Here is a 21,479-nt window from a genome sequence, read left to right on the forward strand (position 1 = left end):
AAGAGTCAAGCAGTAGCTTTATTTTTTTAGGGTTTCTACTCTACTGGTGAATTTCTAAAAGTTGTCCAGTCATTTGTGATTTCTAGGTAAGATCATTTACTTTATAATCTAAAGTATTTCCCTTTTTTTTGGTCAAATTTTCAAAATTATGGCTTTTCTATTTTATAGACTAGCATTTTAACAATTTTCATGACATTCCAGGTCTGGATATTTTTTTTCCATGGCTGTGGGAACCTTGCAGTAAGCAGGTAAAGCAATCTCACAGACTCAGTGAGAAACTATGGCAGGGGAGATAAAATGTAGGTCTTAGTAATTTTGTTCAATATATATGTTCAATAGGAAGGCAGCTCACTAAATTTTGGAACTAAGCTAATGTCGCCATATACTGTAACACTTATTCTATTAGGGGTGGTAACGTACCTCAACTGTTAAATTGTATAAAATAGTTACTATGATTGGCTCAGAGAGTGAAAGATCGACGTGACTGAGGTGAGATAGACAGTGTGGCTCATTTGATGGCTCTGCTCTAATGAAGTGTGATGCCTGTGCCACACTGCGGGGTGAGGTGCAAGCGTGCTGGCTGTAAGAGAGGACCGGGAGCTGAGATGGAAATGGAAGGAATGATTGGGATGGAGAAGAGGGGGGGAAAAGAAGGGTAGGAGGTAGAGAGTGATGAGAGGCTCCAGGCAATTTGTGGCCAGAATTGCATGGAGATTGCAAACAGTATGAATAGTTAAAGGAAAGGTTTGGGGTGAAGGTGATTGTGGGAGCCATTGGTGTCATATTTGTGGTTTCATGACTGATTTTGATTACTAGTCTGTGCAGTTGTCAGAAAAGTGCTGATTGATAGCAGTAGACCACATGACAACTTAATGTAGCCTCTTTCTAGATGTGATGGGTAACAATATCGAATTTCCGATTAATCGCTATCTTGATTCTAGCTCTCTTGGTGGGGTTTGAGTAGCTTCGTCAAAATGTATTATTTGTACAGTGCTGCCTTTCTTGCAGCTGACACTGACATGAATGCATTTACACTGCGATTATAATTGCATATATAATATTATGAGATTAATGGTTTAAATATAACATTTTGAATAGAAACAAATATTATATAGAAACAAGTATTCTATATAGAAATAAAAATGGTTGAAAATATGAAATGTTTTAAATATAAAACTAAAACCGCCAGTAAGTGGTGGCAGTCGATCACTAATGTGAGTCATTGAATCATTTAATTTGTTCAAAAGGACTGATTAATTCCTCCAAGTGATTGACTGGATCTAAATGGATTTAGTCATTTGCTCAACCAATCTGTTCAAAATTGGATTTGGGAAGGAATGGAATTCTGCTGTTTGCCCGAAGACGTGTTCTACTAGTTTTGTTTAGAGATTTTTTCACAGGCAAAATAGAGCAAAAATAGGCAATAGGTGCATCCTAAATCTCATACTTATGAACTATTCTATGATGTTTTATAGTATAAATAGTGCAAGTAGTGTATTCACACACTTAAAATTCCTAAGCAGAAAGAGTAAACTTTAAATACCCGGATGATGCACTTAATCAAAAATAAAAAAGTGTGGAATGTTGGACACTTCACATGCTCAACTGTTGCAGCTTTAATTATGTTGTGAAGGGGGAGAGGCTGTCAGACTCCAATTATTAATGACAAAATAAAATTTAATTCAAGCACTACATGGTTGAGTACATAAGTACATAGTGTACAAGTGTATAGTGTGTCGTTTGGGATGGAGTTAATGTGTTTAAAATGCAAGTCACTTAATATTAACTTGTTTACCAAACTGTTGTATGGAGTTAATATCAGATTTGCCACTGCTGAAATTCGGGAAAACAGCATTCTTGTTCGTCTGGTATTACTTAACTTTACTGTATGTTTTAAAAGAAAAACTCATACAAGGCATTACTTTGCACCCACATCTTTCTCAGCAGGCACACAACGACATAAGATGTTGATATTCGGTTAAATTTTAGTAGCAGCATTGGGTAACCAAAATTCAATGTCAATTCTATATCTGTCAATTAATGTCCAGTACCATTAGCTGATGTTGATATTTTGTTGTTTTAGGTTGTAAAGTAACCAAAATCCAATTTCAACGTCCAGTGCCAGCTGGGTTAATTCTGGCTTCATTTTGCACCAAACGACCTGCTTAATGACTCCCTCTGCCAGTGTCGCTCATTCACTAGCTGTCTGTAAATTCCTTCAGAAAACAGCATGTGGTGCACTTTAAAGTTTTAAGAGGGTTTACGTATAAAACTGGGACAAATGACTATAACATTTTTAGTATTTGGGCCTTATGGGGTACCTCTTAATACACCCTACCAACATAGCTTGATTCCCAAAGCCAGCAACAATGCACAGAACACAGGGTATTCAAACAAAGTTTTTTCACAATATTCACACATGGATCCACTTTCAAGTCTACAGCATGAACACTGTTTACATAAGAGTATTGAGAGTTGATGCAAGTCAGTCTTCTTCTAAACTAATCATCTCAGCCTGTCCACTGTCTCCAAGTAGGGCCAGAAGCCTCCTATAGCCATTCCTAAAAAAATAAGACAGATTTTTAAGAAGGAGAAAATGAAGCATAGTACAAAGCAAATGGAAATGCTAATGGATAGTGCTGGTTTTATCTTAAAGTTTCTTCTCAGCTCTCAGCTGACATATAGGTTACTGTTGCTGTACCTGAGTGAGCTATTTTTTCCCAGACCTCTCTTGCACTCTGTCTTTCTAAGGCTCAGTGACAGAAAGGGAATAAGAGCTGTCACTGTGAAGGGGTGAAGGACAGCGACAACTTCTAGAACATTATACACTTGCTGGTCGTATACACCTTCATTCTCTTCCACGAAGGCCCTGGGAAAAAAAAAAGGTAACAACAGAAAGAGAGAGTATAGTCTCTAAGGCATCACTGACCAGTGTGGGTAACTTACCGTAGAATAGTAGTGGTGTGTTCACATGGCTGCTCTCCTACTGCAGCAGTGCACCGCTCCACAATAAGCTGCGTAACCTCTGTGCTCAGCCTCTTTACTGAGAGAAACACAACAGGGATTTGATTAAATAAAAACAATGAAATACATTACATTAAGAGGTCTTTATAAAAGATGATCTCTCTAATTCGTGTGTTCCAATGTTATAGCAATGTGTGAGAGACTAGAGATCACATCTGATTTCCCACCAATTTCAAATGATCCTTTTTTGGTTTCTTTTCACACCATCTTGGTGAATAAAAACGGGGGAAAAATTAAACACAGCTTGCATTAACTGGATTAACTTCCATTTACACCAAGAGTGATAACTATAATAACTAATACCATTGTCAAAAAGAGTTTAAAAAAAATTAAATTGCTCCAAATCTAAGGGAATAACAGAGCCTACATAAATACACACATTATTCTATAGGTTAGGGTCTGTAAAAAAAAAAAAGCATTAAATTAATTCAAAGTTATACTGTTTCTATTTATAATAAATGCTGTTCTCATGAACTTTCTAGTAAAAAAAAATCCTGATAAAAACACCGACAGCTAATAACTTGAAACGGCATGGTGCAGTTATGTTGACAGAACACATTAAAATTACACCTATTGTAGTTGTTGGTATGAATGGGCCTTTATATAGTTTGTCCTGGTCTACCTTGTGGTTCATTGACCAGCATCAGACAGCGCAGCACCAAAGGAAGTGGAACTGTGAGTAAGGCGGGATCTCTGTCACTGTTCCTTTTCAGGAGCTCCAACAGGAAAGAGAGAACAACAGCGAGTTGAGGAGGAGGAGCGAGACCTTTAAACTGGAGGAAGTTCTCTCTGCAGAGACAATGTTATTCCTAAAAGGTTGGTCATCTCCTTTTATACTCATGACTGTGAAGAAGCTACATATGATTTTTTTTTTTTTTATTGCTGTTCATTTAGATATAAATATGAAATCACATGACTCATACCTTAGCACATGCAAAATGCTCCTCCTGAGTCTTTCCCCCTGCGGGGTGGGTGTTGATTCGCAGGCTGCCAGCAGGACAGGATGATTGACCACCACTCCAGTAGAGGGTGAGGATGGGAGAAATCGGTTCAGGTACTGGGAAATGACACTGTGCAGCTGCTGCTTCAGGTACGCCCCCTGAGATTGGGACACACTCACCGCCACTGACAAACCCTGAAGATACCAAGACAATCTTAGTTTTGACAAAGATCAGGGAACTTCAACAATGACCTCAGGATATAGGGAAAGGTTTCAATAGTCTGAATACAGAGTATGTATTGGATTTGGAGGTGCGTTAACCTGCAGGAATAGAGGCAGGCTTTCTTTGAGGGCTGACAGCATTTGAGTGTGTGCTCCACTGTCCTGTTGGAGGAGAGCGTGGGGCAGTAACAGCACATTCACAATGCGGAGGAGCAGTTGCTGGGCTCTAGAGGTGGCCAACAGGTGGCTCCAGTGCTTGACCAAGCAGCCTGAAAAATAACCACCATAAGCTTATAGTACACAAAGTGCTGTTTGCAACCCATTTTTCTTTTGCATTTTCAAGTGAAAATCAACATTCAACAAAAGACAGTGTACACTGAGTCAAAAGGCACCTACCTACAGTCCAGTATGACAGCTGTAGACCCTCCCGGCTCTTGTTTAACAGGTAAGGTTTGATATATTTGAGAATGTCTCCTACATACTCCTGTGCTCGGGACACTGCTGAAGAACGCTCAGAGAGGAGCTGGAGCTCACAGTATGATCGACCAACAGCCTAGTAAGGCACACATATTCGGTGTTGGAGATACAGTATGGCTTATATGTTAGAGCTTCTGGTTTGAGTGTGTGTACCTTGATGAACACAGCCATTGCAGGTTTGGGATCTTTGGCAGCAGCAGGATGTAGGCCTGCTCTCTGCAGCACAGACTCCACTTCTGGAAGTCGGAGAACCTGTCTGGTTAACTCGGCCAGCTGTTCATCCAGATTTCTGCCTGTACACACGATACCACAGCTGCTCTCTCTGACACTCCCAAATCGTTTTAATAATACTGATTCGCTATCACTTGTGAGCAAATTTGGGTTGAAGGAGTAATTCATTCCAAAAAACTTAAATTCGTAATTTAGTCATAATTGAAGACTTATGTATATTCACACACAGATGGTTTACTCATAATTTTATGAATAGAAAAAAATGCATGCAATGTTGTTTAAGTCCCACCTTCTAAAAAAAATTTAGCCAATTGACAATTAGTAAAAATCATCACATCATTGTAGCTGCTGTTAGAGGCTCTAGTTCTTATATAAACTTGGGACTGCAGTGGTCTTGCATGCCCAAAATAGTGGACCATAAAAATTTCCCTGAACCGTAACTGAATTTCCCTGAAAAGGACTGAAGTGCAGGATAGTGACAATTTTACTGGTAAAATTATTAATACATCAGGTTGTTTTTACAAAAAACAAAACCAGTCATACAGTTTTAGAACTACATGAGGTTGAGTAAATGAATTTCATTTTTAGGTGAATTATCCCTTTAACCACTTGACATACCATGCCCTCTATTACTTAATGAGCTCTTTGTACCTGCTCTTGTATCTGGAGCATCTTGGCTTTTATGGAGGTACTGTTGTAGAACACAGCGGATCCAGGCACGCACACATAAAGCCTGGGCCGAACCTGAACCTGGCCCAGAGTTGACCCAATTGACCAGCTCTCTGTGAAAGAGAATTTTTGAGCTCACAGTAAAGCCAGTCCAACTATGCACCGGAAGAAAGAGTAAATGGAAAAAAAGAAACTCACCCATTTTGCAGAAGGTGATTTAGATAGTGGGTTACCAGCAGGGGGTGGAGCATTTCATCCCAGCCGAAGCTTTGCATAATGGACTGGATGGGGTGGGGCTGTAGGTTTTGAGGGGCAGAGCCAGGCATGTCTAATGCCAACAGTGTGAAGCCTAATCGCATAAAATACTATTAGATTTTACACACTCGTTCCCATATTTCTACTTTTAAAAGAGCTACACTTACAGAGCAAAAAAAGTGAGAGCAGGTCATAATATTTCTCAAAATCAATCAAACCCCCCCCCCAAAACACACTAATGATTTGTCCTGGATGTGTGCATCAAAATGACTGCACATTCATACAATTCCCTTCTATTCAGCTCTTTTAGAGCAGAGCCCACAGAGAAAAGGCAGCCATGCAAAGAGAGCCCCTGAGAGAACAAGAGTTCATTTTCTCCGTTTCCCTGACCTGCTGCGGCGTCCGCGAGCTGTGGCGGGGGGGTCTGGGAAAGCCTCATGCTGCACAGGAAGGGGAAGAAGTGGGACCAGAGCGCTGCTGCCACCGCTTGGTGGCGCTCTTTAGCCACGCTGGGGAGTGGAACCCAACTGGGAGAGTCTACAGAGTGAGACGGCAGGCCACAACGCTGGTGAACTCTCCTAAAGAGAAAAACGGAGAAACAGATTCATGCCAAGCACACACTTCAAGACTCGCAGTTTTCCAGCTATTGTGTTGGTGAGCTCTTTATGCAATGAATCCCTCCAGAAGCAACAAAACGGGGAATAACCATCTATAATAAATTGATAGCGGTTACATATATTGCATAAATATTATATAAATATTCTGAATACACTAGCAAATGTTCTTTTTGGTAACACTTTATTTTAAGGTGTCCATAATACAGAGTACCTAGTTAACCTAGTTAAGTATTTAGTAGTAGCCGTTGTACTTATATGAAACAAAACGTGCTTCCCATGTAACTAAGTTATGGAACAGCCTGTACTTACAGTTTGTAATTATGTACATGTAATAGGCAGTTACTGTTACACATATGTAACAGACCTAGTCTGTTACACAGCTACTTCTGTGTTGAGAGGTGCTAAAATCGCGTTTGGTCTCGTACTGTATCGCGTATCTTGTCAGTGTGTGCACTTGCTTGGCCATTTTTAGTTGATAAACTGAAAAGTGGGTCCAGCTGAATGGAAATGGTGATTTGTTGGATTGGTATAAAAAAGGTTATTATACCGCGGCAGCGGTCACAGCAGTCGTCGTGTGAAGCCCTCTTAGTGTAAAGACCATCAACTCTACCGGGCAGGGACACCGGCAAGGGATAGAAGTATCGCTTTTTATTTTAGTTTTTTCATTTATATGTTTAGTATTGAAATGTTGTTATATGCATGTCAATTTTATTTAATTTCTTTATTTTCTTAAATATGTGGGTATATAGTATTTATAGAGTTGTAACTTTTAGTTTTAGTTATTTTCTTATTTTGTAAGTCGCTTTGGACAAAAGCGTCTGCTAAATGACGCAAGTAAGTAAGTAAAGTTATGTAACCAAAAGATTGTTACATATGTGCAGACTTTATACAACGTATAATAAATGTATTATTATAAATGTAAGTACACAGACTTAAGCTACTTAAAATAAAGTGCATCAAGATTGTTCTTAAGTGTACTTCATGTGTATCTATACTGTACACCTTATCCAGTTGCACCTTAGTTTGATTTAACCCACCAGTACACAGCTAAAATACGTGTAATACATTTCTAATGACATTACAATTACATAATATTACACAAACATAAGCTACTTAAAGTGTATCAAGATTGTACAGTACTTAAGTGTACAAGTAGCTGTGTAACAGACTCGGCCCGTTACATATGTGTACCAGTAGCTGTCTATTACATCTACATAATTACAAACTGTAATTACAGGCTGTTCCATAACTTTTTATGTTTTTGAAAAGAAGGTTTTTATGTTCACAAGGCTGCATTTATTTGATAAAAAAAAATAAGACAACTTTGTTTTTGTAATATTGTGAAATAATCAATTTAATTGAATGGTTTCCTATTTTAATATATTAAAATGGAATTTATTCCTGTTATGGCAAATCTGAATTTTCTGCAGCCATTACACCAGTCTTCACGGTTACATGATTGTTCAGAAATCATTCCAATATTGTGATTTGGTGCTTGAGAAACATTTGTACTGCTTTATTTTTTGTGATTATATTCATAAAAATAAGTTAAAAAGAATAGCATTTATTTGAAATAAAAATCTTTTGTAACATTTTAAGCTTCTTCACTGTCACTTTTGATCAATTTAATGTGTCCTGCTAAAATTAATTTCTTAAAAACCCGACCCCAAACCTTTGAATATTCTATAAAATATTCATGACATATTTATATATGTAAACAATTAATATTTGAAAATTATATATTGTATTAGTCAGAATACATCACTACTTTTAAAAAGCTAATATGCCTTTCAAAACAATGGTAAAGCAGATGTGAGGAGCAGTTTGATGTAGTTTTCCATTGCCATTCACCCCCCCCCCCCCCATAATCAGGAGAGTGCACACACCTGATGACTGCTTGGATTTTATCGTCGTGTCATTGGCTTGTTGCAGACTACAAGTGTGTGGAGATTCATAATAATAGGCCCTCTCTTCCTAAATTCAGTTCTTGTGTTTCATTCCCCCGTCTAATCTATCCAGACTCGTCCATACCATTTCAATCTTCCTTTCTCTTTCCAACCTTCTTAAATGTGTCTGCTGCCTTTCTCACTGTCTGTATTATCTCCGGCCCCCTCTGCCCTCTTTTTGCTGCGGATTTTCCTCATCTCTCCGGACAGAGGGATTAGATGGAGTATGCTGGTGTGGAGCAAGCGGTTCCTCCGTGGCCTGGCAGTAGCTGTGAGGCTTGGTCTGATTGGGAGGCTGAGAACACGAGTCTGGCTCTGCAGTGGCTGGCATTAGCTCAGATAAGCAGCTGAAGGGGCTGTAATCTCATTTAGACTGGAGATGATCCTCCTGTCCTGTCATTCTCAGCGATGAAAGTGAGAGCGCCGGGAAAGGGCCGGGGCGAGCGTCATGTGTGCGCGCACATGCACACACCTTCGAGCCTTCCAGCAAGGTTGCATCTAATCCACGGAGAGCTGAGACAATCGATTATAGAGTGAATTCATTAGCTTCGTTACCGCGGCGGAATGGGCCTTTCACACCCATCAACCCTCATTGTACAAGACATCGTCAGAGACCCCACTTAATCCCCTCACTGCGGCGTCTTACACGCACACACGCCGTACCATCTGAACACTCGTTTAATCTCTCCCCGGACTGCAGCACAGATTTTGAACACACACCTCTGGAACGTGCACACCGACTTACACGATCACGCCGGGTGCCTTCGTGTAAACTGACACATGGAATCACACACTCAGATAAGCATCATGAGCATGCCATCTGACACTGTGCGTAAGCTCTGATATCTTCGTATCGCTCAACACACACCCCGTTGATGGAGAAGCACGTCCTTCACTATGACATTAAGCAATGGTGCTAATTTCTGACCATGCATGTGTTATAGCATCAGCTAATATGCCTTTCAAAATAGCAAGTAGGTATACTAGAGTGGGGACAGATGCCATGAAATCCAAATCAAAGTTTTGTGGCTTTTAGTCTGTGTCTATAAGCTCTGAGGCTAATCTATATGCTAGTGTGCTGGTGAAAACAGAAGAAAACATTTCGCTTTCCATTTCAATAGTAAATATGTCAAACCATTTGAAGGTTTTAGGCTATCAACATCAATGTTTGAAGGGTAAACTCTGTAGTGAAGAATTATTGAGTGAAATTCCCATCAGTAAGTCTGTAGGCTCTGTTTGCTCAAGGGAACATTTCGGTACAATTAATGTAATGCAAACTTGCTAAATATTCATTAACAGCAAAATTAATCCTAGCTAAATTTCCAAAGCAACTGTCAAAGACCTACTGAAATCAAAATTTAATTTGTGTATTAGCTATGTGCTAATTCAGGGGTTTTCCAACTTTTGAAAATCATTTAAATTTTAATATATTTTAAAATGTAATTTACTAATCTGAATTTTCAGCAGCCATTGCTCCAATCTTTATTGCCATGTGATCCTCTAGAAATGAGAAATGTCTTCTCTTTTCAATAATTTAATGCACAATTACTGAATAAAATGATTCATTTCTTGCTTTTGAATGGTAATGTGTGCTGATAGGTGTTGGTCGTGTTGATGTATGTAAATTAAAACTTATTTATCTTATGGTAAAAAAATAAGTGTGATATTAAAAAGACAGTGTTTAAAAACTAAATGAAGAAACTAGAAAATATTGCTAAATTAAAATGATTCAATTGATTTTGTACAGCACTTTTCCCAGTAAATTTAGGTCCAAAGCATTTTTTACACTTTTTTTTTTCCCCTCTGGAAAATCTTGTGCAAATGTACTCCTAAATATTGACAAAAATAATAAAAAATGTCATTCTCTTCCTAGAAAACATATCAAAAACACTGATGACTCATATTGCACCACACAGATTTTTATCCAAACAAAAGCTCTCAAGAATGCGAATATCTGGAGTTACCATCTGCAACTCACTAACAATAGAAAATCATAGTTCATAGCGGTGATGTACTGTAACCCTGTTCGTTCTTTAAAAATAGTCAAGAATCACTGAATATGTTCAACTCATTAAAAACCTTCAGTCTAAATTCACTACAATTCTTGCATCCTTTTAAAGCTATTTTGTCCTAACAGTTGAAATGAATAAAAACAGTTGTGTGTTCTTAAATGTGTTTGACAAACAGCCCCTGCTGTGCTGAAGCGAAACAGAAACGGAGATAATTCTCACCACCTCCCTTCTTACCCTCAGTGTCACCATGCACTCTGTTCTCCTGAGGGGAGAGGTGTGCACGGCGAAAGCGCAGCGGGAAGGAACCGGATTAATCGATTGGCGAGAACTCGATTAGTCACTTGGCAAAGACGCCACCGTGCTGCAGGGGTCACCATTGCGATCTCACTGCCCACACACACAGAGGATCGTGGCAGTGAATGCGATGAGGAGAATTAGAGCGTGCCTAGAGCCTGGTCTGTGTTATCTGCGTGAATCATCCGTCAGTTACAGTCTGCCTTACATCGCCCCGTAGCCGCGTGCTGGCTAATTCACGCAAGGCTTGCGCATGCCGTCTCCAACCTAACAGCCGTAATGAAGCCAGGGTTCAATTTACCGGACCACATAATAACGCATTAATTGTGTCAGTGAAAACGCATTAATAAAAGCGATACAATAGAACCACGGTGAAATTAAGAATAATTTGTAAGGACACGTCGAAGAGCGCCCCGTCTCTTTAAACTGGGTCAGCGGGATCTTGGTGCCAACATGAGCCTGTTCGGGAAAAACTTGCTCGACTCAGTTTTATCGTCCATTAATGTGCAAATGAGTGGCCTCCCACCCACAGATCCTGCTTAGGAATTGTGGGAATTAGTAGTGTTAAAGTGATTCAGTTTGGTTTGGGTAAAATGAGAGGAGTGGACACTTAAGCAGTGGATTCTTTACCTTGGAGGTCTGTGTGTGTGTGTGCTTTCAAACCCAGACACCTTACTAGATCGCACCCTAGCCAGTCTCTGACCGTGTTAGCCATGTAAGGCACACCAATGTCCCTGCCATGAACTCGTCCCTCCCTTCAGCTCAGTCCATACTCAGCTGTCTCCAGCCAGGCCCGGACCCATGGGCCGAAACTCAACACAGCTCTCTTCCAGCACCTGTACGGGCTGACCTGGGTGCCGCGGGCCCCTAGAGATGCACAGGGGACCTTACAGGGGCTCTGTGCACAATGGATAAGCTTATCTCCACACTACGTTGTAACTACTGCACAATCAGGCCATTGTCAACATACAAGGGATGCAGGGGAGAGATTTGAGCTGCGCAGGGGCCAGGGTGCCATATGTATAAGCTTCTGGGATCACTGGGGGGGCTTCCCTGTGTGTTTGAGGAACCAACACATCTTAACGTCTAAAGTAAAGCATGTGTGTACTCTCACCGTAATTGCGCCAGCACCGTCTGCAGGAAGCCCAAAGCGGAGCTGAGCTCGGACTGACGGCAGGCAGGCAGCAGCAGTCCAAAGCCCTCGTTCAGAAGCCTTTCCTCTGACAGTGTAAGATTAGGACTCGTCTCGAACACCTCGCTCACCCCCTCCAGGTACGAGCTAAGTGGTGCCCAGAGAGCTAGCTTGCGCGAAGGCTCGGTGGTCTTCAGGTAGAACTCGCGGGCCGCTTGGCTGAAGTAGGCGGCCAACTGCTCCGCCAGTGCGCCAGCATCCAGTCCCTTCTCCAAATACAGCAGCACGAGAGCCAGCTGGCCCCTCCACTGCAGCGTGCGCAGGGCCGAGGGCGTGGAGTCAGCGGACAGCATGGCGAGTAAGTCGCACGCTCGGCTGGCCACATCCTCCAGCTCTGCACACTGCGCCAGGACCAAGAAAAGCAGCAGGAAGTGCAGCAGGCCCGTGTCAGAGAGCTCCGTCATCCGCCTCTGGTGGAACTTTGAGTAGAGTCTGTGGACACATGAGTCAGACATGGTTATAATGTGGAATAAACACTGTGTTGATACAATTTTCGAATCAATCAATCGATCAATTTTAATTTGCTTATGTTTTTATTTCCTACAGTTCAATTACTGAATCTACTGATCATCTAAAGCGTTTTATGAAATTTCTCAATGTATAAAGTCTAAAATTCTGAGTCTGCTAATAAAATGGTCTTATTTTGCATTCATCAAGTATAATATTTGTATATTTAAGGATGTTTTTTTTCCAGATGGCACACTTTTTCTTGCACTGTTAACATTTTCACTGACCCCACCATAAAATTAAGATTAAAAAAAAAATTATATATATGTGTTTTTTTTGTATATTAGCTAGAAACACTTTTTAATTAAATAATTCATTTTGTTTACAATTTCTTCACAAGATTTGCAATATGCTGGAACAAACTTATTTATCAGTACATCAAATGTTAAACACTTGTGCTGGAAAACGATAGCATGAGATGCAAAACATGCCGATTAATTTGTAATTTGACACCTTCTTATAGATGTTTCAAAGACTATCAAAAGTCTTTGAACGAATCTACCTGGAAAAAACAATCAGAAAAACTAAACATTTCATGCCATCTTCGAGTTTGAATACAATACAAATACAAATATATACACAAAAATACAAATGGGTTAAAATATATCAATGAATGTAAAATAGTATCTTACACTAGCTATGTTTCCATCCACCTATTTTTATGATCATTCTGAAAATGTGCATAAAAAAAAGAAACTTATGCTCTCAACTAAGTTGGATAAATTTCATGAGACATGAAAAAAGACATGAGCATAAAGCTGGACCAACCAACGGAGGATCTCATGGCACAGCATCTGAATGCTTGAGCAAAGTCTTGTCAAAGTGCTTTGTTATAATTAACTCCCAGAACTGTTTCCAAATAGGCTCTGAAAATAAGATTTCATGACCAAAGCACTCTGACGCTCGTAATTTATTGTATACAAAAATTATTATATACAGTGCCTTCTACTACTGCAGCAGCAAAATGTTTTTTTTTTTTTTTCATGATATTTAGCGAAATTTTATCAGGAAGTGACGATTTTGTTCTCTTCAACTCACTAGATGGAAACGGTGATTTATTCGCAAATGTTTTATGCGATATTCCAATTTTGCGCAAAGTTTAATTCTTAATGTTGGATGGAAACAGCTACTATGGGTCATCTTTGTTGTGCATCTTTGTTGCGAAATTTGTATTGTGATACTCAGCCCTGATGTACAATCAATGTCTACAATATGCCAAATTTTCTCATAGACTCAAGACTGATCAATATTTAATTTATTCTAATGATATTTCCACCACACAAATGCTGCCATAGCTTTAAAAAGATGTTGGGGTCCATCAGGATCAAACTTTTCAACCTAGGTACTCAACTCATCGCTAACCTCCTCCAGACATTCAGTCTTCCTGGAAAGCTATGCCTGTGAGCAGCATGTGCAAGTTTGCTTGTGTGTGTGTGTGTGAGAGAGAGAGAGAGAGAGAGAGAGAGAGAGAGTGTATGTTGTTTGATCCTCTGGGCACCACGGTGAAATGCCTTTAAAAGACCATGTTAAATGTCAGAAACACTCAGGCACACAGTGGTAGCTGCACTGTTGTGTGCGGCTCAATTTGCTGCAGCACAGAAGGAGAAATCAATATTGACCCCCTCCGCTCCCACCTTCTTTCTACTGTTGACTGTTTGGCCCAAACAGAACCCTGCAGTCTCCATAACAAACACACTGCACTACAAGCAGGCCTTTGAGCATCCGTTTAATGTTTGGACAAAAACACATCACGCAAAGCTGCGGGGAGTCGAGCCGCGTCGCCGCTACAGATAGACGCGGTGCACAGAAGTGTGGCGCAAGCTTTTAGAGACTGACCCGAGATAGAGAACGAGCCAAAGACGAATGGAAGGCTGTCGAGATATTGTTTGTGTTTTTTGCCTGTCTGTCTAGTTGTTTGTTTGTTTATCATGGACAGCTTTTTTTTTTTTTTCGCCTGCCACGAGCAGATGCTGCTCATTCCCAGAGTACGAGCTTGAACGTGCTCCCTGCCGATCTCATTAATGCACCGTGTGCTGTGCCTCCCACCGAGCGCGCTCCAAGCCCGAGTGCCATCAGCGCAGCCCACACCTCCCTGTGTGTTTGTGTGTGTGTAGGGGAGGAGGTGATCCTGGAGCCGGCCAAGTCAGCCCCTGCCACGGCATTGCTGGAAGCCCGAACGCCTGCGTTAAGGTGAATTAACTGCTATGCTCGTTAGCTAATTAGCCTTCGCGCTTCCCGCACGACTGAGCACGGTCCAGACAGAAAAATTCATTATCCATATTCTGTCTGTTTCAGCCTCTTACCGGAGCTTCACCAGGCGAACCGAATTAGCGACTGATCTGAAAACAGAACGTAGGGGTGACGAGGTCTAAACTTTGAAAATAGGTGCAAGTCTCAAGGCTCATTCTCACCTGCCCTTGATCTGTCTCCAGGGGGCGCCGCCAGCATGTTCCTGGCTCAGGTGAAGGGCCAGAATACGTAGGAAAATATGGAAGGAGTTGGTTGAGCGGTAGAGCTGCATGTGAGAGTTGGAGCCGACAGATGCAGGGCTGCAGCAGCTCTTAGCCTGCTGCAACAGACAGAGAGGAGTCCTGCTGATACTGCCCAGCCCTGACACACCTAACCAGGGCACGGTGAAAGAGCTGTTCTACATACACAAAGAAGAGAGTTCAGAATTAGAAGTAGTACTGAAGGGTGTCTTTCACACTGTTAAAGCATAGTCTAATTGCAGCATTAAAGTATAGTCCACATCAAATGTTTTTCAATATATTGAATATACTCTTCAAGTCCAACATTAAGAAAACCTGCAAAAAATCTGATTCAGCATGGATCTAGTCACTATGAAACTACAGCTGGTATTGTAGAGATCACTAGTGAAAATGCTTTCATTTTACATTTTTCCAATTAATAAATTATATTATCAGCACAACAACAGTTTGAATGAGTTTAAATGATTAAAACATAATATTAAATTAAAATGCAAATGTGATCTTGCAGTAATTAGCTGATATGGACAACATAAGTAAATATAGATATAATGTACTATAAGTAATTTATTAAAATGATCAAAACTACTTACTTTGAACTTATAAAACTTGTTTACATATTTAAATGGGAAAAAAAATGTGGACTTCTGTTACAGAAATAATATTTAATGTCTATGTGATCTTGCAGTAATGAGCTGATATGGACAAGTTTGAATTAATATAATATAATCATTTAAATTCTTGTTTCTGGATTTAAATAGGGAAAAACTCTGAATTCCACTGTACATCATGGCTTTAATAACTAAGATAATTGCAGAAATGACTTACTAGATTTTTGCTGTAATACTCCCAGAGTGTTGTGACAGCACTGACATTTGGGCCCCACATCAAGCTGAGGCTGAGGCAGCAGTGGACAATCATTCGTATCTGCTCTTCCTGTGCAGCTTTCTGAAAATTAATCAATAGTATTTACGTTTCAAAATACACAATGTGCACAGTGCAAAAAGGTATCTAATGCTATTCATAAACAGACAAGACAAACAAGCAGATTAGCAAAATAAACACATAATACACCGGAATATGCAATATTATTTTAATCACCTTTGGATCACAGCTAGACTTCAGCAGCCCCATCACAAAGCTCCAATTATCGTCAAGTTGTTTCTGAAACGGCAACAAACTCACCAATGTAATATTCATTATTAAAATTAATAAAATCGCATCATGTGATACTAGTTTGTGTTGATCTACCTCCTGTTGAGCAGTGCCGTTCCGGTTGTGCATCCCAATCTGGGCCAAGTGTGTGAGCAGCCACCACGTGAAGCCGTCAGGGTCTTTACAGTGCATGGGGAGACCTGGGTCATGGTCTCCTAAAGGCGTCCCCTTCAGGACAGTCTGCAGCAGGGCATTTACATAACTCCAAAAAGACTGGATTGAAAAGAAAAATCAGAATCAAGAATCGTATGAAACAACCATCTATGCTGAGATTGTGTATGTGCTAACCTGAGTGTGTATGGTTTTGCTCCTGTGCTCCAGTAAATGTATGAGTAGAATCCATAATTCCTTTGTGCAGAGGCAGTGATAGTGATGGCTGTTCAAAGTCTCTGTTGGTCTCACCTAGGGAGAGTGAGAGAATGAAAGATTGTTCTACCTCCTAACCTTTACACCACAATGTTTTTCATGTCTGTTAAATAAAACACACACCTTATTATATTTGTTCATTGCCAGGCCAATTAGATCATAGAGCAGGTTGTTGACTTGGTCCTCAAACAGACTGATGTTTGTGAGCGTCTCGCCTGTCAAATTCACGAACTGGTGCGCATAAACTACCTGACCTTTCAAAATCACCAGGACCCAACACTCATTAGTATGACAGTCCTAGATTCAGGACTACATGTGCAATCTAGAGACAGCTACTGCAACATACCCATCATCCTTTGCTCCAATAGGTGCAGGATCTCCAGAACAGACCAGTGGATGTCCAGGTGCAGATGCAATAATTGCCAAGATGGAGGAAAGAGCTGTAAAGGGGGGTTAGATTTTTTTTCCTTATGCCACTTTCTTTCACTACTAGGAATAAAATGTACTTGTGTCGCAGATCAATACTGTATTAATTTTAAACCACTCTGTATTTGGCCATCAACCTTTTAAAAGTCCATCCAAAGAGGCCAAAAGTGTGACTGAATGTGTTTACCGAGAGACCAAAAATGCTGATAAAGATGTGATTAATTTGTGATTTCATTTCCATGAAATTCTTTCAAAATTCTCCTTTTAATGAAACCATCACAACCACTGCCATCAGATTAATACATTACATTTTAAAATGTGTTTAAATAAAGTTATATTAAATTGTAATAATATTTTCCAATATTACTTTTTTTTACACAAATACGTGTAGTGAGCATAAAAGACCTTTCAAAAACATTTTAAAAACCTTAGCAAATCAAACTTTTAAGAGTAGTGTCTGTGTAGATGTAGAAGAATGTCGCTGTATATTAAGTATTGGTACATAAATATGTGTACATATACTGAAAATAAAAATGATCTCGCTTCCTGTGTTGATTTAACATTCATTTAGTGACAAACGGTGTGTCTTAATTATTTTAATTGCATTTAACATTTTTAACCTACAGTACTTGGCAACAATGCCATTTTAGTCAAAATATGGTTCCTCTGAAAAAAATAAAATAAATATCTCTATTTAAGTAATAGTTCAACCACAAATTAAAATGATGTTATCATTTACTTTTACTCACTCTCAAGCTGTCCCAAACCTGTATAAGATTTCTGTTTAACATAAAAAGATATTTTGAAGAAGGTGGAACTTAGAAACAGAAAATAATATTATGGAAGTCAGTGGGGACCATTAACTGTTTGGTCACCCACCTTCTTCAAAATGTGTTCTATTGTGTTCAGAAGAAGAAAAAATATCCTATTGGCTTGGAACAAGTAGAGGGCAACTAAATGATGATAGAATTTTCATTTTTGGGTGAACTATCCTGTATCCATTTAGTAAATGCATAACCAGATACTGAGGAATATCATCAATAGGCTAAAACATATAATTTATCTCATGAAAATGGCACAGAGGTGTTCTGCAGTACCTTTCCCTGATGCTGAATCGTAAGTGCACTCTGGACATTGGCTGGCAGATTTTTGATTCGTCCAACAAGCAGCGTGATACTGAAGAGCTCCTCCACCAAGACTGAAGGCAGTTGAGCCTCTGCTTCTTTAAAGGCATGAAGAGGACCTTCATCTAGGGATTGTGAGGGCTCCAAAAACCTGGAGAGCAAAACTCAACATGACACCAGTTTCTGATATTGTTTGACTACTTCCAAGTCACAGCAATCTGTACCTGTAAATGAAGACCTTGATATAGCTGAGGAAGAGCACACACTGCTGTCTCAATTCCTCTGCCTCATAATGAAGACTGCTCGCTTGACCTGAAACCGTCAAAATACAGTTATTCATATTTCAGCTGCAAAAGTACTGTCAGACTGTAACAACTCTTCCCAAAAAGTCTGTCTCCAGATGCTTACCAAAATCATGTGAGCTGGACTGCACCAGTGTCTCCAGTTTTAATACCTTTTGTCTGAAAGGAAAGACAGATTGTCAAATTAGCAGACTTCCTGTTTCAGCAGACAACATGGCAATCCTCCAGAGCCAACACACCTGCACTCCTACCTGAACAAGCCAAACAGAAGTTTGGTAGATTCTACCAGCGCTGTTTCTGCCACCCATGGGAAGTCAAAAATATCAACCGTGTCCCCCTCAAAATCCGCAGGAGCTGGATCGAGCTTTAACAGCAACCTAAACATAGAGAAAAGAGGATATAAGTTTAACAGACAAGTTGACACAGTGTATCATCATTATAACACCAGGACTTAGTACCTCTTCAGGGCTCCTCTGCTGATGTAGCCATTTGATGACAGTCGTCCTGTCTCTTCTCTACCTGGTTCATAAACACAGGTGAAGCAGGGAGGCCGACTGGGAGCAGATTCACCATAATGATCCAGAGCAGATGGGGATACAGGTGGGGTGAGGGACTGCGAGAACTCGCCCTCCATGTCAACAGGATGGAATAGACCACTGGGAGGAGTTTTGAAAGAGACAATGAAAATAATGCAATAAAACCCCTTTTAACCACGAATTAAACTTTTTAATGTATATTATAAACAAAAAACAGTGGCTTGGCTAGGCAACCGTAAACCAGGAAAGACCAGCAAATATCTTAGGCTAGTTTACGCTGTTATTTTTTAGCGCTATTGTGAGCTATCAGCTATCGACCTGGAAATTTTATCAGCAGAAAGAGAAACCATATAATTTTTAACAGATACAACAATTTCAGTCATTTAGGATCTAATAACGTTTATAATAACACTTACTTCAACGGTGTTGACAATTGCAGCGTCTATGAACGACCTTCCTCCCAGTGTATCACTGCACTCCCGCGCTACAGTCAAAGCAACACTGCGCATGCGCATGGACGTGTCGGTCATCCATACCGCTCTTTGATTGGTCAGAAGTTTTTGGGAGGCGTGGTCAGGAACTGTAGTAATATTAACGCATTGCAAACAATATTGACATTACACGCAATAAATGAATTATTGCCGTTTAAATCACAGCTCCAGGCTGGAAGTAAATAAATAGGAGAGGTGATTTTGAATCGTGATGCATTAATACGTCCTTTAAGTTCCTTGGTCTGCCCCATATTACTCCGGTCTAATTAATAACCAGTACATCACTGTTAAGTAAAATTGGACCCAGGGTTATCCTGATTTCCATATGCAGATGTATCTTCGCCGGCTGCAGCTTTGGCCATCACCATGCATACATTTAAAATCATATTTTCAGTCCCCGCATCTGAATGCAGATATCTCGATTTGATAAACTTAAATTCGACGCTCAGGTCTTATCGGCTAGATTTACATGCGGATGTAACGGCATGTCAAAGCAACATATGAGTTTATATGACTGGGTTTTATTTTTTTGTAGCCTCTTCGTTTTATCCAAATTATGGTTGCGTCTTGCATTACGTTCGTGGATCTGTACAGCTCAGCGCGCGCACGGACAGAAGGTAAGACAATTAAAGTCACGTTGACACTAACCATTGTTTTCACTGTCTGAAAGGGAGGAGATCTCACTAAAACGCTCTGCACCCTCTCTGGATGTGATTTTGTGATGTCTAACAAGAACAGGGCACTGAAAATGGATGTCATTTGCATACTTTTCATTTCAATACTTTTTCATTTACAAATACTTTTATATTTTAAATGCTTGCATGCAGAGAGAATCATTTTTACTTTTTATTTTTTTGCAAAACGTAAAAAGAGGTTGTGTCTCAAAACCTAGCAAGCCCCTTAAGACAACATTGAAAATACTGTCCAGATTCAAAATGTTCAAGTGAGTCCCATTTTGCAGCAATGTTTTAGTGAAGTGATTAGGTTATCCTAGAGGCTGCCGCCGTCTGTCTCAATCTATTAGCTCTGAATAATTTACGTCCGTAATTTGTGAATGAAATGATGTTCCTGTGTAATCAGAGCACTAGGACGTGTCAGGCAATATGCTGATTAGTGTGCATGAACTCTCTGCAGTTTTAAGGATGAGATGAGCTATTGTCTATATGTGGCAATATATTTGAAGCATACAGATATATAGCCTATTTCATCTTATTATCAACAGGCACGACCCTTGTGAAAACAAGGAATAGTTTAAGGGCAAATACAAAGTAGAAATGCAAATAGACTTGAAAAGCATGCCTGCTTGAAGGGCATCCTATGGCTATTTAAAACAATTAATTTATGTTAAACTAGTTATTTGACCTTTTTAAATTCACTTTCATTAAGTGCAAAAACTATTATACTTTAGTTAACCATTAAATGGCCATGGACATAAAAAATATATATATATTATTTCTGTTTTCTAATGCAATAGAACCTTTTCCCCTCAAATATTATTTTCAGTTTTATAATTTGTACCTTTTATATGAAAAACACATTCAACACATATCCACATTTACCTCAAGGTCAGGGTAATTCAAACTATGTTGGAATACCTTAAAGATTGATGCCAGATTTTTCATACCAAGTCATTTCAATGGAGTAGTTGTAGGGACCCCCTTTTCAATATTTTTTTTTCTCACAAATTGGACCCACTTGCTTGTTTCCCCATGTCTATTTCCCCCAGGATACAGAAAAACAATAAGGGTTAAGTATAAAACAAGTACTCAACAGAATAAATCCCAGTCTCTAATAGGTCTATGAAAAGCGTTTACTTTAAAAGTGACATACAGTTAAAGCTCCACAATGAGTTTAAGTAATGACTCATATTTTACTCCTTATTGGGTTCCTTCCAAAAAAAGATTCATCCATTGTACTTCAAAACGTTCCCGTCTCTTTTATCTGAAGGTGCCCCCCATGGCTTCGTCTTGATCAATTAAACTGCTGAAAGGCCCTTTCCCTCAGCCTTTTCAGCACAGCGCTTTAGAGAAATATAAAGTTATCAGTCGTCCTAAGCGATATGAGGGGAAAAAATAAGTAGTTTGTCTATAAAAATGTCCAGGTGCTTTATCAGAGTCCCTGTAGGCCCTGGGATCCTTGTGCTGAAT

The 21,479-nt window shown here is 39.8% G+C and overlaps 1 protein-coding gene across 1 annotated transcript; it reads right to left on the bottom strand.

Moving 5' to 3' along the window:
• Window positions 1-19,344, bottom strand: LOC306887381 (protein MMS22-like). Its single transcript, XM_079445063.1, has 25 exons — window positions 19,258-19,344; window positions 18,764-18,961; window positions 18,557-18,682; window positions 18,412-18,464; window positions 18,228-18,315; window positions 17,977-18,154; window positions 16,800-16,893; window positions 16,577-16,707; window positions 16,376-16,489; window positions 16,124-16,300; window positions 15,974-16,036; window positions 15,701-15,820; window positions 14,798-15,033; window positions 11,802-12,311; window positions 6,209-6,396; window positions 5,762-5,912; window positions 5,546-5,676; window positions 4,817-4,956; window positions 4,583-4,739; window positions 4,286-4,455; window positions 3,948-4,159; window positions 3,647-3,813; window positions 2,947-3,043; window positions 2,702-2,869; window positions 1-2,561 (listed from the first exon to the last, which is right to left on the bottom strand). The coding sequence occupies exons 2-25, from the start codon at window positions 18,937-18,939 to the stop codon at window positions 2,486-2,488; spliced, it is 3,723 nt and encodes a 1,240-aa protein (XP_079301189.1). The 5' UTR covers window positions 18,940-18,961; window positions 19,258-19,344; the 3' UTR covers window positions 1-2,485.
• Between the last annotated feature and the right edge of the window lie 2,135 nt (window positions 19,345-21,479).

Source organism: Barbus barbus (assembly GCF_936440315.1).
Source record: "Barbus barbus genome assembly, chromosome: 21".
NCBI lineage: Eukaryota > Metazoa > Chordata > Actinopteri > Cypriniformes > Cyprinidae > Barbus > Barbus barbus.